General features: G+C 27.7%; 1 protein-coding gene across 1 annotated transcript in view; it reads right to left on the reverse strand.

The window, feature by feature from the left end:
• Uch (Ubiquitin carboxyl-terminal hydrolase) overlaps nt 1-25,832 on the reverse strand; it is a 39,796-nt gene extending 13,964 nt beyond the window's left edge. Inside the window, exons 1-5 of the mRNA XM_075374160.1 lie at nt 25,800-25,832; nt 19,058-19,069; nt 9,409-9,537; nt 4,131-4,276; nt 57-198 (exon numbers count right to left, since the gene is read on the reverse strand). Of these exons, the coding sequence (XP_075230275.1) occupies nt 57-198; nt 4,131-4,276; nt 9,409-9,537; nt 19,058-19,069; nt 25,800-25,832 (462 nt within the window). The remainder of the gene's footprint in view (nt 1-56; nt 199-4,130; nt 4,277-9,408; nt 9,538-19,057; nt 19,070-25,799) is intronic.
• Nucleotides 25,833-26,761: the final 929 nt, after the last annotated feature.

Consider the following 26,761-nt stretch of genomic DNA (forward strand, 5'->3'; position numbering starts at 1 on the left):
ATTATAATTAAAAATAATAAATAATAAATTCAAACTAAATAAGTGATGAAACTTACTTCAGTTTGTCCTTCCTGGGCTATCTCTTTGTGAGTATTAATAATTCCAAGAGCATTCTGCAATAGTTCACCTCTTTTTTCTGGATTCAACGGTATTGAATCATCTAAAAATTGCTTCAAATGACCATCACCCAACCGAATCCTAAAAATGCAAACATAAAATAAATTTTTTTATAAAGATATAAAACTACATTTATGCTTAATCACAGATGAAAATGAAAAAAAGAAATATTTTTACATGTGGATAATTAATCTAGAGGTTGATTACTACACAAAAAGAAGACTAAAAAACCAAACAGGATTTTAAATGATTTATATTATAAATTTGCTCTCCTTTCTACAATAACAGAACAAACACTACGTTAATAACTAAATATTATATTTTATTAAAAAACTTGTCATATACTGAGTAATGAATATAAATGAGTACTCATTTCAAGTTTTAGAAAAACCTGAAACCGTAATCACATCTTATAAGAATACTGCTTCATAAAATGATATCACACCAACTATTACTCAGCAGTTAAGTCTTATCTAGTGTCAGGTGAACCATCACAACGGCAGTGCCATTAACGCCCCAACAGAAGTACGCTATAATACAGGCATTAAAACTTTACTGTTATTATATTTTTAAATGAATATGAATCATTTATAGTGAATTCACAAAAATACAGTAGTAATTTTCATCAAACATTCATTAACACGTTCTATCATAATGACTGTGATGGTTAGACCATCATTGTTCGGCACTGTATAAAGAGATGGGAAATCACCAAACTCATACTTCTTTACACCTGTACATTGCATCACAAGGTAAATGCTGCACTACATGTCCAAAAATAATATATTCTCAACTCTTTTATAATAAAAGCCAGAGGCTTTTATTTATTTTTACTCTACTTTTCTACAATCCCACGCTAGACTCCTCCACTGCTTATGTTTTGTTTATATGAGATTGTATTACAAATTTTGTACTATAGAAAACGGTTGGTTGAATTTCCAACTCTTTATTTGTAAATCTTAATACTATTTTTGAATTTAATATTAATTTCAGAATAAAACTGAATCTGATAGAGGATAGATAAGAAAGGATAAAAAGCTTCTTCAACTAAAGAAATGATTTTTGACTCGATTTAACTGAAAAATAGTCTAGTCAGAATTTAAAAAAATTAAAATTCTATCTGTAAAAAAGTCAAACCACTGATACAAAAACTATATAAAAATTAAATTTCTATTTTCTGCTAGTTAATCAGAAATTTTGTGCAAATGGGTTAACCAGATAAAACTTATCATCTGAATCTGGAGTGGAGTCAGATAATACAGGGTATATAACTTCTCCTGGGACTTCTATAACCTGTTCTACTCGTAAAAATAATGGAAATAGTTCATATAAACATATGTCCTAAAATACTTTGCAAGTTACAGCTAGTGAAAGAATTTATTTGGATTTAAGTTAACCCAATGAAATGAGGTCATACTGAAATATTTCTGACAATTGAAGGGGCAGAATTTAGTGATTTATGTTTTTGACCAGCAAAATCAAATAAAATAGATCCCAGAACCGTACCTAGATTAGTTTTTGAGATCTAGGACGAAAACCAATAGATTGGGGTATAAAAAAACTGTTTTTTTTATGTTTGATGTACAATAACTTTGTTAAGTAGATAATAAACACATAAAACTTTGAAACAAAACTTGCACAGTTTAATTCTGAACAAAATGGTGTAATATCAGCTGAATAAAACTAAGAAAAATTAAAAATATTTGAATTTTATTGAGAAAACTTACACTATACCAACGCGTACCAGTTTGTAATAAATGTTCAAAAGTGAACCTGCCATTTTCAACACATTTCTTGGCGTACGTACTGCTTTTTTATTGCACTTTTTAGTTCTACAGGGCTGTCCTTAAATTGCTCAGCCACATCCATAATGTGGAAAATTATTTCCTCACGAGAATGTATTTTTGTTTTGTATATAATATTTTTCATCCATCCCCAAACGCAAAAATCTAAAGATGTTAGATCAGGTGATCTTGATGGCCAGAAATGTGGACCTCAACAACAGATATATTTCTCAGGGAAATGATGGTTTAGGCGAGTGGAAATGGCACAAGAGAAGTAGAGAGGTGCACCATCGTGCTGGAAAAATATAGTTTGCATCTCTCGGCGCTAGAGGAACATCTTCGAGCAGCTGTGGCAATTCTTCTTAAAGAAAGTACAGGTAGACCTCAGTATTTAAGCAGTCAGGTAATATGAACAGTTCAAACAGATTGTGAAGAAGGCCATACCATACACTGATGCGAAATTGGTCTTGAAAATTGCCTTTCACAGTTTCACGCTTATTGCATAAGTTGTTGACACCATCTTGAGTGAAATTTGCCACATTGGTAAACAAAACATACTTGTAGAGTTATTTATTTGTATTCCACCAATTGCAGAACTCCAAGCAAAGCAGACCGTCTCCTGGGGGTAGATGTTGAACTGGTTGTACATGATAAAACTTGTTTTGTTTGTGTCCTCCACACCATCAAATACAAACCTCTGATAATAATTTCATCAATAATGGGCAGATCATTCATAGTTGGTGCAAATACTAGGCATTGAACTCGTTTCCCGAACATTGTGAAAAGTCACACTAATTGTTTTGGCATTTGGAATCCTGCGATTCAGAAAAAAATACTTAATATTCTACTGCAGCATTACCATTACACATACCCAAAATGAATACTATAATAACGTATTCCTCTGGTGTAAATAAGTACCAGCATTACTTCAACGATAAACCGATCACGTTTAAAATAAAGTTCAAAGAAAACTTTCGTTAACAACAGCACAAATCACAATACCTGATGTATTTTACCTTACAGAATGATTTAAACACTAATATAGTATTGAACATTGTTTATCAGCTAACGTTATTTTATTGACGACTTAAATAATTTTTCAATTTATTGTATGCCATTAATAAAAAAATTATTACCTAAGTAATTTTTATTTTAAAATTGTTTTTAATTTCCACCACCTTTTTTTAATTTTTTAACGGTTACATTAAATTTAATTTTTGTCTACATTAAATAAGTATTTTTTCTGACAAATACAGTAAAGAACTGTTTCTAAATAAGATTCAAAATTTTCTTTCTTTGCTTTATCCAACTTATACCATTTCTTAGAATTAAATTCTCTATAAGTTTACTGCGTTTATTACCCACTTAAAGTTACTGTATGTCAAACATAAATTTTTTTTATCCCAATTTATGTGTTTTCACCACAAATTTCTCAATAATTACTACAGATATGGTTCTGGGACCTACTTAATTTGATTTTTTCAGGTCAAAAACGGTAACAAATCACTAATTCTACCCCTCAATTAAGTTCTAAAAATTTTAGTATGACCTCATTTCACCAGGGTAGCTCACAAACTTCGCATTTTAGGACATATGTTTATAATGAACTTTATCCATTATTTTCAAAATTCGAATAGGTTATTAAAGTCCCAGGAAAACTTGTGATATACCCTGTATAATGATAAAACTACAAAAAAAAAATTGAATTATCATACATATTACATACTAAGGCTCTAATCAAAATGTTATATACGTAAAAAGTCAATAACAATTGTCCTTAACAATTTTTGCTCTACTGGTTGGCAATCACACAGTAATTGGACTAACTGCCATTAATATTTTAATTACACACACAATAATGTTACATATAAATAAACATGTATCTCATAACATCGGTATTTTTATTATTCTATGACAATAATTTAATGCATACCGTATTCATTAAACATTCTGCAACCTCTGTAGCAGGCTGATAACATTATTGTCTTTTATCTAAAATGTTCTGGTTCTAATCGGTCAGGCTAAGCATTTTAATTACAAAACAGAACTCATTTCTAACAATCATTAAAAACAAGATCTTAATTGGGTAGTAGCCTACAGTTGAGAGTAATAAATGTGAACAATACTAATTAAAAATACAGAGAAAAGATAATTTTATATGTATTTATCTTGGTACCAAACAAAGATCAAAATTTTAAGCAAATATATAAATATAAATTAAATACTGACTGATCCAAGTTATTGGCTACACTGTGGATCAAAGCAATAGTGCCACATGCATTATGAACGTATTGTTTCAGAAAGTAAATGTCATCTGGCACTTTCTGGCCCTTCTCTTTAATTTCATCTTCTTGTTGCTTCTTATATTCCTCATACTGAAAAAAACATTCACAAACAAACAAATTTTAATAAGACTATGAATTCAAAACAGCTTTACAATTTTAGAAAATGTATATTTGTTACCGATGTTATAAATTTTGCATTCGACAAACTATACAACAAAAAAACTGCAAATATGTCAGCATCCTTGCTAATATAAATAAAAAAGTAATTATCGAATGAAGTTAAATTCACTCTCCACCATTTAACTAGATTTTCTTAGCGGGAAAGCATTTAGAATAACAAAAAAAACTTTGGTCAACTGAAAGGAGCAAATACCTCACATATGCACAAGTATATTAAGTTCTGAACAATTTTTAATTAATATCCATTTTTAGTAACTAAAATTATTTTCTTTGTTTTTCACAATACAAAATGAACAATACACATATAACCAGGATTAAAACAGACTAACTATTCAGTATTCCATAATGAGGTCGAAAATTTACATTTAAGAATGTAAATTTTCAGGTAAAAATATTACTAGATATAAATGTAAACAAGACAAATCACTTGTTATTACTGCAGAATACAAATAAAAGCCACGTATAACACATCTGATGGAAGCTTACTACTAATACCATTCATAGTCCTTAAATAAACATGCAGTCATAAACATACTCATTTGTATAAGTCTCAATGGATTACATGTGGGTGTCCTCCAGATCAGATTTGAAGATTTATATCAAAAAATTTAAATTGAATAGCAACTGCGTTAATTTCCCACTATTCTAATACTGTAATCCACAGTATCATTTTATATCAAATAAAATACACTTTACACTTGTTCAATAATGTTTTAATGTTACCTGTTAAGGTTTACATTTTTAAGTATATTATGTTTAATATAAATTATATTATTGTGTTATGTTTATGATGTATGAGATGAGATGATCATGACAGTCTGAAATAATAAACAAGAATGAACAATACAGTGAAAATTAATAAAATATATTAAATATCAGCTGTAATTGAACTGAATATGTATATTCAGTTCAATATGTATATAAAAAGCTGTAGCTTTCTATAAAGAAGATGAGACAGCGGTTAAATTTATTTATAAAAATATAGAGGAAATAACATATATGATACTGAACATACTGCCTGCAAAAAAAATCATTAAAGATTTTTTTCTTCTTGATATTATAATAGAACATTGTAAGTAATAACATAATGACAACATTAGCAGTTTTTTATTTGTAATTTCAAAGTTGTGTACATAAAAAATAAATAAATAATATAATTATTTATATCTTGATGCACATTAATGATACATAATTACAATCGTGCATGTTGGTTCAAATAACTGTACCTAAGTACACCTTCAATTATTCAAAACGTATGTCGCTGGATCATTAATATCTTTAAAGTCTTTAGTGTGATCAATATATATTTAATTTTTAACACATTTAGATACATTTTCACTTATTTAAATATTATATTATTAGTAACATCTCACATTGCTGAGTTTAAAAATGACTACATGTACAATATTTATGTTTAAAAAGTATTATAATTAATATTTAGTATTAAGTATAGTATAGTATTAATATTATATTAAGTATTTATTCATATTTAGTTTCACATTTTAAGTTGCATCTTTTACAGATTGATTTACACTGACAATACTATTAAGAAGACAAAATATATAACACAGCTGATGAATTCAACTAGATTAACAAATTTATAAGCTTTACCTAAGTAAAAAGTGTTACATAGTTTATTTATCATTAATAAGGACATGAAACTAAACACATGATAAATAATAATAATATGAATACAATGTAATAACATATAATTGTACAAAATAAATAATATAACCATAATGCTACTAAATAAAGAACTAATGTACATATTGCTACTGTATTATAATGAAAATAAATGTTGAATCATTGCTAAACTCAAATAGTACGAGGGTTATATGAAATGTTTTGAGTCTCAACGTCAATTGTTTTGAGTCTATGCGTGAAATGTAAAACCATTGTGTTGTAATAGTTTAGAAATATTGGTTTTTAGTTGAATGACTTCATTTAAGCTGTCTCCTTCTGTAATAAGGTCATCGACATAGAAGTCATTTCATTGTGGATGATCCACAAGCATTGGCTTGCGGATAATTAATTTAATTTTCATTGGCTATTTGTATTAGACATCATGTGGCTAAGAATGGAGCACAAACAGTTCCATAGGTTACTGTACGTAATGCATAGTGCTTTATTTCCTGATCTGAAGAATCACGCCATAATATATGCTGCAAATTTGAATCACTAGGTGTAACTAAAACCGGATGATACATCTTTGCTAAGTTTGATGTAATGATATATTTACGGGTCCTGAATCTAATCATTATTGAAAATAAAGATCTTGCTAGACTACAGGACCAACTAATAGAATATCATTAAGAGATAGACTGTTATAATGTTTTAACCGAACCATTGTTGGTTGATTGTTTAATTAACAAGTCATCAGAGTTAAGTGATGACATGTGTCACAAATCTAGATACTCATGAATGAAAGTGGAATAGTCTCTTTAAAGGTTGGAGTTATTAGTTAGTTGTTTTTATAAATATAAAAATCTATTACTAGCATTAACAAAGAAATCACCCGATTGAACGTTATCAGATTTTCGTAGCAATGACACTATGAATCTGCCGTGCTCATCTCATGTAAAATTGAATTGAAAATGTTTTTTGCATGTGGCGTTTCATCAAGTGTATTGTCAGTATAAATTTCTTCTATCTTCCAAAAGTTTTCAATTATATTTGAAAGATTTGTAAAATCTTTACAAGCAAAAAATGATGTTATAATAGAAATTATTACCTTGAACATTAATAGGAAGACAACTGCTTAAGATATATCCTAACTTGGTTTCTTGTATAATAGGATATTTAAAATTTTGCATAAATTTCCGAGGGAGAATAAGTCTGAAGGAAAACTGAGCTCCAATGAGTATATCAATACCATTCATTACATTAAAATCAGGATCTTCCAAAAATAAGTTATTAGGTAAACTAAGATGTGAAATGTTAAATGTGTATGTTGGAGGATAATCAGCTATGTTTGAAAGAACAGCACATTGCGCCATATATGAAAATTCCAAATATAAAAAATGCAATGTAATTACAACCATATATTGGGATTGAGAAAGTGAATTATTTATTCCTGTAATGGGAAGATTAATCTTTACAACGGGAGCACTAACCTTTGGGCAAAATTTACCCAAAATTTGAACAAAAATTTACTTGACTTCATGAATCTAACAAGAGCCGACATGCTTGAACATCACCATGAACATTATTGGAATTACATATTGCCGTAGATAAAATTATGTTTTTGTCAGATTGCAATTTAAATAAAGAATGGTTATTATTATCAGACTTATTATTGTCATTTAATTTAAATTCAATAAATTCACCCATATGAACAAGAGTTGTTTCTGAGAGACGTTTTTATGTATATTAGTAGAATGACATTCATTGACAGAATGGCCTTTATGACAATTATTATGTCACAAAAAATCTCCTCATTCATCAGTGACAAATTTAAAAAATTCTTACAAGCATACAAATGATGATTATAATTACAAAGCAGACATTGTTTATAACTAGATTCTGAATAACAACAAAGATTATTTCTCTATACTGTTTATTAGTATTTGAAGTGAATCTTTTAGTAAAAAATCTGGTTGCATTGTTATAAAGCTGTCCTTTAGCATTATTTCCTATGCTATCTTGATGAATTAACCTATCTGGATTGGTATTCTCAAGAATTTGACATCTTGAATCAAGGAATGCTAACAAATCTTGAAAGGTGGGAAACTGTTGACTTAATAGTTCCTCCTTGCACATTTAGAAGTGTTGTAATTTAATTTTGAAATTAAAAGTTGAAATACAATGAATTCATATATTTTAATTGGAATTTGCAGTACCTCTAAAGCATTTACATAAGAAAACAGTTCATTAATAAATCTGGACAACATGTCCAAAGATTCTCCCTTTAAAGCATTTTTAACTTTAAAATTTGTTCAGCATTATGAAAGGCAATTATATACTTTGTCAAATCGCTTTTTTAATAGCTCTAGTGCAATGACATAATTTTCCTTTGCAATAGGCAAATTCTTAATAATGACCAACGCATCCTTCAAAGAAGAATGTAGGCAATGCAATTTTTGTAAGTTTGTCAAATCATTTCTACTATGCACCAGTTCATTGAAGATTCTATAGTAATGCTGGCTATCTTAATACATTACCCTTAAATATTGGTATATTAATTGCCTGCAATTGTAATTGGTTAATTGCTATGATTACACTAGTTTTTTCTTGAATTACTGTCCTTTTTATTTTCTATCAGATATTGCAATCTACATTCAATGGAACATACATCATCTTCAACTTGAATATGGTCTGATGAGAGAACATCAGATTCCGTTTTGACATGAGACTGTATAACTTTATATTTACTCAGTAAATCAAGATTTCTCAACTTGATTTATAGGGCTGAAACATCAAATTTATCAGTGAATGTACTGATTTTGTATAATAGCGGCTTTTTATAACAGTCCCTCTCTGTTTTAAATTGTTCCTTATCCATGATAATGAAATTCTTAATACTATAAATTAAGTAAAAAATAAATAAAGTAATATTATGTGAATACTGAACAGATACGGTGGCGTAAACATTCCATTGTAAGATGGCAATTGATCAATTTCTTCCTTTATGTATTAATCTGGTTCCAATACTGAAGATTAAGCATAATTATAATTTGAAGAATAAAAACTTTAAATTTGTACACTATAAAATATAAACCTTCAAATCCGAAGAGGAGGACCAACCATAGTGAAATAAGCATGTACCAGGTACAGAAATTCATAAATAAACTGAGTTAAGGACTGATGAATCTGCCTCAAAATTTGCATTCCACTCTACAAACCTGCATTAAATACTAAAAGAAACTTTTAATATTACTTTTAAACAATTCAAAGAAACCAAAAATTTATTAAATATTTAGGTAACAGCAATGGAATGACCATAAAAAGATTATCAATAAAAACCAGCATCTTAATATTTTAACATCTTTAATATATAGCAAAAATTAACTTGAAACAAATAAATTAAATAAAAACACACTGACCTTATCATTTGATGGGAACAACATAATTAAAGCAAGTGCAGGTCTGGGCACAACAGCCAATGCATCAGAATCAAGACCATAAACATCTGAAACTTGCCATTTATTGGGCAATCCCAAGTTTGTCAAGAACTAAATAACAGAAACAAAAAAAAAGAAGCTTAATAATAAAATAATACATAGCAAGGGATCTAAATATATAAAGCACAATTTTACAGGATTTAGATTTAAAAACTTTCTCTTCTTTTAATTATCCTAACCTTTTTTAAAAAAAAAGTGAAATGGCTGAGAATTCTTTTGTTCAGAATAACTATCTTGAGATTTGGTAGTTAAATAAAGCTACTGTCCCTGTTATCAAATAACAGGAAAACAGCTCACTGTACTTCAAATCACATCATTTATAATTCATTATGTAAATAGACTTTTTCATGCAGTAAGTTTATAATCATGTTATTTTTTTAAATGAGTTTTTTTAATATAAGTTTAACTACAACGTAAAGCAGTTACAGCACTATTAATATAATGAAAATTATATTACTTTTATACTACTTATAAATTACATATATTTATACTTTTATATTACTTATTAATTATTTTTTACTAGTAATACAATGAAAATATATTTACTTGTACAATTTCTTAAAAAATGATGTAATCAAAATGAAAAGTCATAGTAAACTTTTTAAATGTTAAGCAGGCAATAAAATTGAAATAATATAGGTGAATAAATTAAAATTCAAACTAAAAAGTTATAAATGTGATGTTTTTATTAAAAACACAATTATTGACATGGACAATTAACCCAATCAGAATTGAAATTATATAGGATGTACAAAAAAAATCAAGGTTTTAAAGCTATTCAATATTGACTTTAGGCAATAAATCACAAATAAAAAGAAGTAACTCCTAACAGTTTTCTCTACAAGTATTCAATGTGAGCTCCTTTTATCACATGACAAACATCCAACTGATACAACAGTTTGCCTCTTACTTTTAATAGCATATCTGGAGTTATGGAAGCAACAGCTGCTTCAATTCTGTGCCTCAAATAGGTAATCAGTAGGCAACAGAGGTACATACACAAGATCTTTTATAAACCCCTAAAAAAAAAATCATGTAGGGTCAGATCAGGTGACCTTAGAGGCCACCACAAACAAGAGGCTGGGGTAAACATCATTTAATCAACCCCATAAAAAATGTCAGTGAAAAGTGCAGATATTGTTGCCCAATAAAATTATCTGCTCAATCTTGCATTTGAGGAAAGAGCTGTGAGCCTAGTGATAGGGACACAGCAACATATCATAATAACTCCTGTTATGCTTGCTTCAATAAAAAATAATTACCTGTAAACTTGCCGTCAAGCTACCAACAAAAAAGTTTAATTTCAAGGAAACCTTTTTGCATTGTAAGAGTTCATGGGGATTTTCTGACACCCAGATGTGGACATTGTGTGTGTTAACATTTTCACTAATATGAAATAACAACTCATCACCAAACACAATAATATCAAGAAAGTTATCATCTTCATGCTGCAACATTTTGATTACAGGTCGGCAAGCATAGCGTAATCAGTAATAGCTTAAATGACATGGATGCATGTCAAGTAGTATTTCTTCACAACATTCCACATTGTCATTACCGGCATCGCTAGTCTGCAGCCAGCTTTTTTAATAGATTTTTTAGAATTAGGCAAGAAAGACTCTCAGATACATTTAATAGTTTCTTCAGAAACTTTCAGTCATCCCATACTCTTCCCTTTAAACAGATAGCCAGTTGTTTCCAACAGATTATGCCATTGATGAATGTTATTATCACTTGGAGGATCACAATTAAACTTTTTACACAATGCACATTGTACTACATATTTACATTTAGCAAACTGTAAAAAACAGAAGGCTTTCAGTTCAGGAGTTGCCATCTTGCTAGTGGCATTGTCAAGCAGAAATACATGGAATCAATCTATGGCTATATGCATAACAAAAACTGTCCTTCTTGCTTTTGTAAGGGTTAAGAAACTCTTAGTTTTTTATTTTTAAATTAAAGAAAATAATAAACTCAGTAATTAGCACAAGGATATAGAAATAAATTAATACAATCAAATTACCCCTAAACTTGACCAAACTGAATTGATTCCTGTCATCTACTATGCTTTCACTGTGTAATTGAATTACTCAGAAAGGTCTTTTCACTCCAATATACTACCAATGAGCATACACAAATATTTTATCATTTTCAGGATTTTTATTCTTTTTAAGTAACAAAATGTTTATTCTATAAATATTTAATATAATAAATTCATAACATTTAACCTACACAATGTAACAGGTAGAAAATCAACATTTAAATTCTTTTAATCAATATTTTCCAACATTTTAATATGAAACAGAAATGGCCATCATTTAATTTTCTAGTATTTAAATGGATTAAAAATAAAAAAAATTCCCTAGCATTACTTAACTTTAATTACATCATACTTTTGATGTAACTACAACTACAAAATCTCTTTCAGCATGACATTTGATATTATGTTTTTCACAGCGATATGTATTATTCCAGATGTAACTATCTATAGACTGATAATGACGGCAATTGTTATCAATATGACAATGATTTAAACAAAAAGCTTTAAATTAAACAGAAATTAATCTTTTATATGTTTCACCAACACAGAACTTTATGTGGACTCCTAAAAACATACTACAACCAATGTTTTCACACTCTGCTATTACCCATGAATCAACAATAATGGTAACTACTGAAGAAACAAGGTTTGGAAATAAGATATGGTTATTCAGTATTATCAACACATATTAATTAAAATCAATATTAAACATTTTACAGTACTTAAGAGTAAGAAATTCATAAACCCATTATCAAATTACCAATATACAAACTTCCCAAAATCTAGAAATTTAGTAAATGCCCTTATGACAAAATGAACTGGATATGAGTGGACATATGACTGGTATAAAATTATATAGCAGGTTGATAGAACAGTAACTGTTCATGGACTACCTTATCTGCCACCAATATTAAGAAAGGATGTGATGATGCATTCTTTTTTTATAAATTCTTTTAAAAAGGAATCTGACAAATATATGATAATATAACACTAATACATTATATGTAACAATTATGTTTTATTTGTTCATTAATGTAGACTGGCAGTGCTAAATAATAATTGTTCTTATCTCCAATTAATTGTCAGCTTTACCATAGTCCTTTCAAAATCACCTTGAAAAATCTATGATTTCCCATTAAAATGTAAAAAAAAAACCCTAAAAGAACTGTTTAGCATTTCACAATAACATCTGACAAATGTTTTTTTTATTTTTTTTCTTCTTTTATTTTTATCTCACCCTGCTTGTGAGTTGTAGCCACTTTTGTTTAGCAGTGCATGCTAATTTTTTACTTTGCAAACATTACCAGACTGGATTATGCAAAAACATTGCAACATACACCATTCTTTTCTCATTAAATTCTCTTTTTTAATATAGATCTTTTTTAAAGCCTTATTAAAAATTGTATACTCAATGAATAATAAGCTATACAAATAACAGAGGTCCTACTAAAATAAAATATAAAAATAAATTTTATTTACATAAATAGAGAGTACGCAGTTTAAAATGTGCAAACTGCCATTTGGTGTATATCAGGATGACATATCGATCTTTTTTTATTAGAATTAATGAACACATTAATTGTAAATAAAGAAAACAGAACGATCCAATTTTGCCAGACATATCATAGAACATAATCACAATTACAACCCAAATAATTTTATTAAAACTCTTGAATATTCTAATAACATTCATAAAATAAATATTTTAGAAAAATATTATATAGACTTAAATAATACAAGATTGATAAATGAACGAACGAATTCTGAAAATGATATTCAAACAAATATTAAACAATAATTTTGACTAGTTTGTAAGACTGTTTCATACCAATAAACTTAACAATTGTGGCCTTCTTACTGACATGACGGATAACGTTGACTTTATTTTACCTCTTTGACGATAAATTGTTACATTTATTTTAAAATTATTTTATTACAATTATTGATATGTGAAGTAAACATTTGTAATGTATATTACATCACTGTTCTGAGGATGGAGTAATAATTTCTGAAAGCACTCTAATATAGATAATACTAATGTATGTTGGTAGGGAGAAATTATAATTATATAAATAATTATATATTATTACAAACAGGCCATGTTTATCAAAATTAATAAAATATGTAACAGAAGTGCTTCGTTAGTGAGTAAGGCAGGTAAAAGATTTTTCGCTGACTTCACCTTCAGTAAATATAAGCTAGATTGTAATTCTTGGGATCAAAATTACAGGGTAAATTTAGTGGTTTTATATGAAACTTGCCTGAAAAACTGGAAAAAAAATAATCCCCAGAATTTATTTTTTGTAGTTTTTGAGAAATCTAAGGTAAAAGACCCAAGATTGAGGTCAAAAACATTCTATTTATGTTTGGCGTAAAATAACTTTGTTAAATGGATAATAACTACACTAACGCTTTAAAGAAAACTTCTACAGAAATTAATTCTGATTAAAATGATATGAATAAAGCCTATAGAAACTAAATACAAACCTAAGAATTTCAAAGTCTATTACAAACAAAACACATCAAAATATCGCAGATTTTAATAGGATGTTTCTGGCGGCTTTCTGTTTTTCAACAGGGTTGTTTTATATCAGTTGAATTGCACTGAAATTTCTGTTAACTAACTCTTCTCTTATATTACACTGTTAAACTTGTTCAGAGTCAAATATCAAAGGTGAAATTTTCACTTCAGTTTGCTCTATTTAGATATATATTATGTGGAAAAATTGGATGTTTACCCCAAGTCCTACAAGAGATATCAAAGCTCATACTTTAGAAAATTAAAAAGTCTTAATTTTCAGAAATATAAAAGAAAAGGAAACATATCAATGTTGAAAGAATGGAACTCATTTACCTAGCTTTAGTGAGTGTGCTACCATACATAATTACTATTATGTATGCTACCATATACTATTATGTAATAAAAAAGTAAACTTTGATATTTCACACTTTCATCGCATATTTAATATCAAAAATTTTGATGTGGACACCACATGACTTCCTTGTATACTTATTAAATTACATATACACATTTTTGCTGCACTTCATTTAAACTTATTTCATTTGAAAGTGAGATACGATCATCTTTAATAAAGTGGACAGTTACACAATTGCTAAAACATTATTTTATTAAAGTTTACTGTAATGTGTACAAAGTCAAAAATTAGCATGAGTTGCTAATAACATGGAAAAAAAATTATTATTTGCCAAGCAACCATATCATTAGATCATTGACTCGCTTATTAAAGCACTTATTTCTATTTTTTTTCAAATAAACTAACAAGAGAAAACAAAAGTTATTCAACATTTATTAATATATTCATGAGAATTTCATTACTTCAAAATATAAACAAACACTTAAACATATTGTACTCAAACAACACAAAAACCAAACGTGATATCAACAATCCAGAAACAAGTAGTTACAGAAGAGGTATGCAAAACACAATACTGCCAATTACATATCACTAAATATCTCCGTTGGTGTGTAATCAAAAAACTTCGGTTATTTTTTTAACAGACCTGGTTCACAAATTCTCAACTGAAAACATGTTTTCAAAAATGATGATGGATTCATCTTATAATATCAAACTATACAGTACAAATTACATGATGGTACGTATATGCAATTACATTTATTTTTAGAGGGCTTCTATTGTGTCACTAATATAAGAATTATCATAGGCGAAATCCAGATCATGAAGAGGGACATTATACGTTTCTTCATGTTGGCAATTTTATTTCAATGATGTATCATTAAAATTATCATTCACATACAAATAATGACAAACGGGAAAATAAAGGCAGTTATTAATATTTTTATTATTGGGGAAGGTGGTCAACACTGTCTTCAAAAGCAACTACATTATCAATAATGACTACTTTAATATGATTATTGCTGATAGAGAAAACATTTTTTCTTATTTAAATTTAAATGCTCATTAATTAAATAATTACTAAAACAACACAAAATTTAGTGAGTGTAAAGATGAAAGTTCATATTTTAACATATGTTAAAATAAAAGATCATTTGTCACATTTACAGAGCTCAGAAATTGTGTACTTAAAAAATGCAAAATAAGTTTCTCATTGTTATCTGCAAGTGAAACGATGTGATTTTTTTCTGCTTAAACAGCTTTTTGAAATAATATAAAACAAAACTGGCTTTAAATTAGTATTATATTTTTTAAACTATTAGTTAGAAAGCTTAACTCAAATACAGGTACCTTCTTTCATTTGACAGACTATAATTAACAAATAACTGGCATTTATCAAATGCTAAAAAAAAAAAAAATATTTCTATCTGTCTTTATAAAATAAAGATAAAAAACTTGATTGTTATTAAGTTAACCATCAATAAAGATTAATTAATGGTTATTTTTATTATTTTCTATTTCATAAAGACAATAATAGCATTTAATAAGTATTGATTAATTAGATCAATTATTTATTATTTATATATATATAATTTATTTTTTGTTATTTGTTGATGTAATTATAGAACTATGTTGCAACTAATTATGCGGGATTCCGCAAAAGTCTACTAATAATATTTTTTATTACTATTTTATATATTTATATATAAAATATATATATATTTATAAAATACTTATATATTTATATTTATTACTATTTTTTATATTCTTATATTTTAACTTTGGTTTTTATACTTTTATTTTACGTACTTTCCTGCTACTGCTGTGACCATTTAACAATCAAAATTAACATCTAGAAGTCAATAATTGTGTCTACCTCTTTTTATTATAAAAACTAGCAATTACAGATAATCAGAGAATACTCTAGTTAATAGCTGATTAAATATAAAATCAATAAAAATGAGGAGGCAGAAATGCCAATATGGTTCAGTTAAAAGTATTAGAACTATTTGTTTTTTAAGTTAAGTAAAATATAAATAATGGCATTCATTAACTGCATAAATACAAACCTTTCTTCATACTGACTGATAAAAAGAATTAATTTAAGAATTCCTAAAATTAATCATAAGAAAGCATAATAAAAGGAAATTAAAAATTATTAGGGAGGAAGGAATAGTTTAGTGTAAGCGCACACTAAATTACTAGTTAGAAATTGCGAGACTATTTTTAAAGATAAAGAGCAAACTATATGACAATAATAATGTGAAACCAATAGTATACAACAAAACAAGCTAATACTGATATTAATGCAAAGTCGCATAACTGACCTAAGCTTTACGTAACTTTATAACAGATCAATATCAAAAACTTTTTAAACCGATGAATAAATGTAACTCAATCATACAAATAAATCATAAATTGATTATATGTAGGTGTTAAAAAAGAAATATCTTAAACTCATTAAATAAAAGTAAGAAAACAAAACAACTATTCTTAAATCATGTCAAGTCCTTTTCATTTTCTTTACTTTAAACAAGGAAAACGCTTCTGCACAAAAACATTTAATTGTAAAAATATATAATTTAATATCATAATTCTTATGCTAAAATCAAAATTATAATATTTTAAGTAATCTAAAAATTAAAAAAATTTGTAATCATGAAATTAAAACATACTATTTACACAAAATACTAAAGAATCCTTACATATTATATTCACAATAAATTAGATAAATACACTATATGCACAATCATAAATAAATCTGAAAATAACAATCCTATGTAACACTGGATAAGTTCTAGGTGAATAAAAAGATCTAAAGTGAATAATAGGGTAGATAATTCTAATTATGTTGATAAATGGAAATAAGATATTTTATAATTAACATATGTCGAGATTTTATTTTAATCACATTATGCTCCTAATTGAAATTTGTTTTTATATTTACTATTTTACTACATCATTTAAAGAATAAGAAATTATTTTTTCTTGGCAATTTTCTAGCTCTATAACTTCTACAAATTTCAAAAAATATGTTAACATATTAAAATGTGGAATCGTATCTTAACAATCATAAAATTTTAGTTTACAGTAGACTTTCTTAATGGGAAATGAAACCTCAATGGAAAGAAGCTCAGACACTCCTTGTCCTCCAGATCAATGAAATTTTAAAGTATTTTGTTTCTGCGTATCATTAAAAATAATTGTATGTTATCAATGAAGTTTGAACTCCCTCCATTCACAAAAATTAAAATAAATTATTTTCAAACCCATCATCATCATCATCTTTTTTCAAAATTAATTCTACCTTCTAGGTTAAGTAAAAAAATTAGTAACAGCTTCAAGTCACCTCCTACCTCCTGACTTCTATTATAAAAATCTTACAATTATATTACTCTAGCACCAGAAATTAACATTTATTGAAAAGTTCACATATAAAATTGAATATTATTAGTTTACACTCTGCACACAATTGTCTACTTGTGTTAAATGATCCTTTTTTAACCAATGTAAACAAGCTCATAAGTCCGTAATTTCTATTTTTTTTTCAGTCAATTTTTTCAACAGCATAGATGATTTAATGAAACTTGCATGAGAAGTATATCCAGAGCAGTGTTTCTCAACCATATAAAATTTATATGGTTTAATATGTATAAACTGTATACCAGATAAACTGGTAGCTTTATCTTGCACACCTGCCAGTCTGCAGGATAATGCTACTGGACCCTGAACAAATTGGCTCACAAAAAAAAATTCAATAAAATGCTACTTCCCTTTGCAATCATATTTGTGTGAAGCTGGATTCAGAACTATGACAACTATTAAAACCGTTTATCAATAAATTCATCTCTTCAATTAGGTAGTAATTTACAACCTGACATTGAAACAATGTGCAAAATGAGAAACTACAAATTTCTCACTAACTTTCATTATTTACAATTAGTTTGTAGTATGATTTGTTTGTAGTTCCTCTTTTTAAATAAAACGACCTATATTTATTTTTTGTTATTTATTTTCTGATTTCATTTATATATTGTTTTACTGCTTATAGATAGAAATGATATTAATTAATATTATGTATATGTAAACTTAATAATTAAGTTTAATAAAATAAAACCATGATTATAAGTAAAATCTAAGCTAAGAGTTTTCCAGTCCCTGTATATTTTCCTACAATTTTATCGGTCCACCATAAAGAAAAAGGTTGAGGAACACTGATCTAAAGCACGACTAAAATATTTTTATTTTATGATACAAAAAAGGCTTCTCTTATACATATTTTTATTTTTTATTTAACTAATTAGGACATTGTTTATTTAAACAATTAGGATTTATTGAAATAAAAATTTTAACTGAAAAAATAAGCAACTAAATTCACAAAAAATTTACAACCTCTTGTTTTAACACCTTCTACCAATTCTTCAATAACAGTGTCCTCTTATGTCCTTTCCATAGCACAAGCAAAAATTATATTTTGTTCAACACACACACCAAAGTGTGTGTGGTAATAAAATTTTATATATAGAGAATTACTCACATACTATACACAAAAGTTTTAATTACTACTGAAACAATCAAAAACCCTTTAAAAGATTAATGTAAGTAAGCATACTGACAATTTGGAGCAACTGAATTCATACTGTTTTCTACATACCTTGTTCATAACCTGTAAAATAAGAAACAAACAGTCATTAGTATAATATTTATAGAAAATTATGAAAAGTAACACAATCCTCCTCTGAACGTGTAAATTATGACACAAATAAGCATTTTGTTGGATATATCAGATTTACTGATAAAAATCACTGATGCAGTGCAAGCCTATTCTGTTTGATCCTAAAAAATGTATAATAAATAGCACCAATTAACAAAATAATAACAGGCAAACTAATTAAAACGAATATGCAGGTACGCTTACGTACCTTTACTCCCTCTATGAATGTAGAAATCACTTAGCTGCTGAGAAAACTTGCATTCTTTTATGAAGCAAATACTGTTAAAGTACAACTATAACAATTGATATCTGTAGAGAGGCCAACTACAAAATGGTACAAAAGGAGCAGCAGCCATTTTTTAATTGTAGGGTGCTAAAAAATGCAGGAATTATACAGCCTTCTCAAGAAAAATTTAAGTTTTAATAAAAATTTGCACAAGCTAAGATTTGAGCACTGCTAAGGTTAAAACTGAAAACTATTAGAGCACCAACTTTTACTTTTAACAAAATAATTGCAAAAATTAGAATCTTAAGTTAGATATTCTACATTTAACAAAAACCCCTCCCCACAAATGAACTCAAATGAAGGGCAACTTGCCTACAAATATAAGGTATTTATAACATTACATTAATTCAAAATTTCTTAATGCTTGAATCAACACAAAACCAGAATAGTAAGTAAAATAATTTCAAAAGGGGATTGAAGATTGAAAATGTAAGACTAATTAAAGAAAAATTGAGAAAATAAGATCAAAGATACAAAAGATCTCAATTAAAACTTCAAAATCAGATCTAACAATGCAGTAAAGAAAAATAATAAGTATAGTTGTCCCAACAAATCTACAAGCTTGTGACATCATGTGCCAACTTCTCATTATATTATTGTTTTCCAAAACATTATCTTTGCATGTAATTATTATTTTTATTTTATTTTTCGACTTACAAATAATACAGGTGCCCAAACAACACATTTATGTTGTGTGTTCAATTCTTTCCACTTCAGATGATTACATGCATAAAAATGCTTAATAACTCAATCTTGTAAACAATAACAATTCCTTAACCAGTGACTAATGCTCTGATTGGTATTATGTACAGGCCTATACAAATTTATACATGCAGTTAAAAATGATGTTTTTCATCACGATTATATTTAGATTCGTCATTCGTAGTACACAATGTGTGTATAAAGAAATAAACTTTAGTCCTGTTTATATCATGTTCAGTTAAGGTATTTGGATAGTGTTTTGTGCGGTCATATTATTTTATATTTACTCATTGTTTTTCGCAAATTTATTCTAATATATTATTTTTTTGTTTTATTTTTGTTCGTGTTATTAGTGCAGTTTGTTATAGCAGAATTTAAATCCATAGTTAAGATAAAAAAAACTTAGAGGAGTCAAGCACGTAAAATTATCAATAATGTTTATGATTTTATGAAAAAAGAAGCCGTAAAAGTAGGTAAATTAACTGAAGACAAACATATAATTGGCATTCAAAAATGCGAAGAAAGAACTGCTGCTGCTTGTGGGATATCAAGAACACATGTTCAAAAACTCAGAAGAGCAAAAACACAGAATTCTTCAATCAACATCCCAATCATGTTCTTTCAGCACACCGAAAAAATACAAACACATTCGAAACGTGTCAGTGGACTGGACAGTTTTGATTTAGGTGTAGTTAAAGGAACAGTTAATGAATTTCATTCAAAGAAGAATGAATTACCTACTTTAAAAAAATAAGGAAACAACTTCAGTCATCTATTGATTTTAAAGGCAGTGAATCAACTTTAGCTGTTATTTTGAAAGTTAAATTTCAAATGACATAAAACTGAAAATAAAAGAAAACTTTTAATTGAAAAATTCAATATCAGGTGGAAGAGAATTGAATATTTGCAGGCAATGGCTAAGTACAAACAAAGTAATGCTACAATTGTTTATTTGAATGAAACTTGCGTTTTAAGTACACATTGTTCAAGGAAGTCATGGTCTGATGGTATTGTTGAGGGACTTCATGTGCCGATTAATAAAGATGACAATTTAACAGTAATTCATGCTGGAGGGAACATCTGTTTTATTCCGAATGCATTACTAACTTGTAATTTGTAGATATGTATGAAATATCTAAAATATAAATTTTGCTTAGTCAAGAAATAAGTAATTAAGTAAGTAGGGCCAAGTAATAAATATCAGAAAAACATTAATTAACTGAAAAAGAACTCTATAAATACTTAAATAAAAGTACAATTAAAATCAGACGTAAAAAGCTTTGCAAGATAGATTTTATCATAGAACTTTAAACGTTTCTTAATTGTAATGAAGAAAATTTTAATTGTAGAATGAGAACAAAGTAAACAGTTAGAAAAATACATCCAAATTTACTTGAAAAAGTAATTGAAATGAAAAAAAAAAAAATAAATAAAATTTTATACATTTTAAGAAAAATAAGTTAAAATATAAAAAACAATTATTTAATTCTGTGATTAGTAAAGTGGCTATGATAGGATCATAAGTCTAAGAAAGGCGATCTTTAATATACTACATATTAAAGAATTTTTTATTAAAATAAAAAATGCAGTCTACCCCCTGTTGCTTTTCAACTTATATACAGAAATAGCAAAAGGAATTTCAAGTATATTGAAAGCAAATACTAGTACAAGAAAAAAAAAAGACATCAAACATCTTTATTAAATATTTATCTACTGCAACATAACACTGACAATAAAAAGACCAAAGACATAAACAATAGAAGCTTATCAAGTATGTTTGAAAACTGGGTGGATTGATAAAATTAAAAACAATCTAGCAAACTGGTTTATTGGTTTTCACGGTATTTCTAGATCAACTGATCTTAAATTTAATCCCCAGTAAAGGTCTGACATTTTTTTACCTAACATTTCATCCACCTCATCACAATCATTAAAATACACACACAGTGAACCCAAAGTCATAATATAAAAATAGAATAATAATTTGTTATAAGATGAAATATTACTATGTTATATATTAATATATGTTATAAGATCAAGTAAATATTACTGATCTGGAATAATTCTCTGGAAGTATCTCTCTTTTCTGTAGGAAGGTTATGCCATTTTCGGTAATAATTTATCCTGCATATCAACTGCTAATGTGTTTCAGAAAATTACAAACTCATTAAGCCACTCACATTTAATTAATTAAATACTGAAAGACAAAGACTGATTTATAAATTATATTTGTGTATTTTGACATTATACCAGTTATTGCCCTTAACAGTCAGGTGGTGTGTTCAAAAAAATTATTTGAAGATGTATAATGCAGCATACATGTTAAGCTTAAAATACTAAAATAAAACAAAAAGGAATATGTATCAAATCAGTCAAATGAAGAGAGAAAGTCTTAATTTCTTACCCTGCATAAAATAAAAATAACTTTTAATTAAAGCAAAAGTTTAACTCTAATTTAAATGTCTAAACGTACACAAACAATAAATAATATTTCTGTGTTAAACTATGACAGGAGCTATATATAACATATATACGTAATTTTTCATATTTTTACTACGTATTACATTATTCATATATCATTTTTAATATATGTTAATTTTTTTAAATAATAATGTAAAATATTTTGTCTTAATGAGCATTAAAACAATCTAATTTTCATGTTAACAATTTTACTGCTTTTCACAGAAATATACAAAGAGCACTAGAAAAAATTGCAATCAGATCTTTACTGGTCGTTACAAGTGTGTTTAGACAAGTCCCAACCTATACTGTAGCCACTCTCAGTGACTACAGCGTATCTTTTAAGGATTTGTTCTAGGATTCTTATTTTTTCAAAGGCATTTTTTTTGTTATCTGCTAATGATAACACAGTTATCTAAGAATGATCGATGAGTGGTTGCTTCCAGAATTAATGACAAAAGGAATCGCAGACATCATTTAAGTTTCATCAAGACAGTGTTTCAGCCCATTTTGCTTTGAATATCCACAGACGCCTTAATGGATCTTTTCTGAATCTCTGGATCTGGACATGGGTCAGAAGAGTTGCCTTAGCCAACAAGAAACCTTGATCTCTCCACACTTGAAAATGCACTGGAGCATTATAAAAGAAGAGATCCAAAAATGCAGATAGGTCAACAACGAGCAGCTCCAAGACACTATTCGGTCAGCATTTGAAATCACCCCTAATATGCTGTTGCAGATAAACAACCAGACATGGAGAAGCATGCAGCTGTGCTTTGAACATGGTGGAACCCACACACATTTTAGATCTATAGAAAGTAAACTGCACCTATCCTAATAATTTCATAATGAGTCAATCCGTATCAAATCAACCAATTTAATTGGTTGGTAATCGACTACTGTCATCAGCTTTGTAAAACTTAATGACACACTAACAACTTCGTCATTTAATTTGTTGCCATCTTCTTTTTTAAATCTGGCAACTTACCTTGAGTTTTCTAAAGTTCTGTGATAACTGTACTTGATAGTCTGTTACATTAAATTCTTCACATGTCTTTTGTTTAGACCAAGAGCTTGGTAAAAGACTGATGAGCCTTATTTTTTCTTCTTTTTTAGCTAATTTACATTTTTCTTTTAACTGTTGAATCAGTTTCTTTTATTCAATTGACAAATCTTCACCTTCTTTATCTTTTTCCTCTTCCTTTCAAGCTCTCATTGAAAGAAGCTAATTTTCTTTTGGCAGCTGAACTTATTTTTTCTGTTTTAGTTTTTACTGCTGTCTGATGTTTTCTTTTACTCAGTTTTATTATTTTGGATGTAGGGTACTGTAATTTTAGCTATATTTAAATATTTATAACTAAAAAAGTAATTCTCAGTTATGAAATTTTAAACACTTATTATAACCCAGTGAAAGAATGTTTCCTGAAAATTTTGAATTTTTTAACTATATCCCTTCTGATATATTTCAGATTGAAAATATCCAATTTTAGAAAAATCACAGTATTTGAAGACCCATTAAAAAAAGGATGTATGTAACTCTAAGACCTGAAACCTTTTAGGGAAGTAGTACACTATAAAGACTATATCCAGAAAAAAATTGAAGGCAAGTCTAACTTTTTTATCTTTAACATTTAATTTTAAAAGAGAAAATTTTTAGTTTGAAAACATTAACATTTTTCAGTTTTTTTGTTATTTACAGTTTGACCTAAATATATACTGAACAGAAAATATTGTACATTTTATGCTCTTTAACACAGTTTTTGTTTGAACTGAATATCTTTAAAAACCAAGACGCTCCAGCGTTTAACACAAACCTCTGTAAAATGAAAAATAGGGTGACACACCAATACAAAATGCCTTTCAAAAAAAAGGACCATTTAAAAAAATTACTGAATACCTGTTTTCAACTCTCTGGGTATAGTACAAACTGGAGTAAAAAAAATAAATTTTTGTCAGCAACCAACATTGGTCGATTTGATATTGATTGACCCTAACTCGCATAAAGGGACTTCCCACCCACCCCCTACTTAAAACTATTTATTATGCGTTTTACTGCTGTTATCTTCTTTTTCAATCGTCTTGTAGGATAGAACCACAAAATGAATCTCTTAACAGTATAAATCTCTTCTGAAGACATTTTTTTAAAGAATTAGAATTGTGCCTATAACACAATTTAAAATGTTATGATGCAATATGAAATTTGTCTGTTATGTATCCTAGTAAACATAAAAAATATCTATAAAATCCAAATTCTATTCATGTGCACATCCATAATAAATTTGAAATCCACTTCACTGAATAGACATGTTATGGTGTATCTGACTTCATACACTATCAATCTTTCAATTACTTTCATATTTATAAGAATGATTGGTTTATACTAGCACTGACTAAATCAATCTTTATCAGCATTTTTATCTAAATCACCAGCTTAACTTTAATTAACATATTTCAGTTTCAAGAAACAGCAAACTAATTCTGTTAGTAATATTCATGGAGCATATAAACATTTAGATTCTTTTAAAAGGCAAATCCATAAATACATTAAGAAATAAAATACATCTCCAGAAGATGATGCAATTTAATGCAATGATGATACTTTTGTCAAGAAAAACTTTGCGTATTCGTCAATGTAAAAACCCCTAAATCAACATAAAGTAGAGATAAAACAACCAAATAAATCAAAAACACAAGACTACCGAACCAAAAGGAAACGGTTACCAGGTGATTAATAAATTAATAATCAGCTAATTATTTCCATGAAAATGATCAATAATAGAATCATTTTAAAAAATAATCAACAGCAAACATGAAATAATGTAACCATCAAATTAAATTCGCAACTTACATTTCTGATCAGGCTAACGAAATACGTGCTAGCCATAAAAGGTGATTCAAGAGACATGTATATTTAAGTTACCACCCTGATTAGCTTTTAAATTTAAGTAACTTAAAATTATAAATAAATATATTATATATAATTAAATACTTGCACCTGTATTCAACTAAATCCACAATTATTTACAAAGTCGCAATTAGGGATAAAATTGATTAATCAATTTGTGCACTTTTAATGCACTATTCGTTATCGTTAAATGTCATGTCTAGCATACGCACGAAAAACAATTAAAAATAATTTTAACAAGAAATTTTTTTTTAATTACAGATCAATAACAATGAATTGCACAAGTACTTCATATTCCTGCAAGAAGAAAGCTACTGAAAATTACTTACATCAGGATTTGATTCCAAAGGAAGCCACGCCATTTCTTTTTACAATAAAGAAAACCACACACCTCTAAGGAAATTGAATGTAACAAATTGGATTAGAGCGTTCCTTGAATTTTTTTACGGAACTCCCACAATATTTATACGAGTCTTTTAACAGATTAAACAACAAGCCGGCAAAAATTCAATTATTCACGGAGCTCGTAGCTGTATTACTCAGTTATTTGCATCAAAGCAATGCAACCAACTTAAAGATACAAAAGATTTGTCATGTTATATTAAACTTAATTATTGTAAATTGAGATTTATTACTCTATTTTTGATTATAAATAGACGTCAAATTAAATAGAACATAACATAAATAATCTTTAAGAAATTATGCGACCTACTGTTGCGATAAAACTGTCTAAAAGAAGTATTAGAAATTATAAAACCTTCAAGTAAGCTACAGATAGAAAGCAGTACGATGATCGCATCGTACTTTTAGTCGTTAAATTTAACTCTACTATTTAATAGTCGTTAATTTTAACAGGTAATATTATTGCATATTTTGGGGCAGAGTATTTGTGAATGTTCATAGGCAAATCGCTTTGTTATTGGATTGTGGAAAAATTAAATGAAGTTACCCAAATGACGAACGTAATGTTTTATCTGAATCACCCGTGAATCCCCTAACTACAAATACATGATATGTAAAATAAAAGTGCGCTGGATTTTAACCTGAAGCGATAATCTTCATTTCAATTTTTGACATGTATGGATAAAGACAAGATATGTTTCGTCTGTATGTCAATTCAACCGCCGAGAGTTTATTATTTGTTGATGCTGTTTAATTATTAAATAACTGAATTAAGGGAACATCAAAATTAATATTTAAAAAAAATATAAATTGATACTTAGCTTAGTCAAACTAAGCAAATGCGTGTATTTGGTGGAAAGCCGACTAACTCTGTCTCTCTTGTGTGTAA

This window comes from Lycorma delicatula, chromosome 8, assembly GCF_047948215.1.
Source record: "Lycorma delicatula isolate Av1 chromosome 8, ASM4794821v1, whole genome shotgun sequence".
Classification (NCBI taxonomy): Eukaryota; Metazoa; Arthropoda; class Insecta; order Hemiptera; family Fulgoridae; genus Lycorma; species Lycorma delicatula.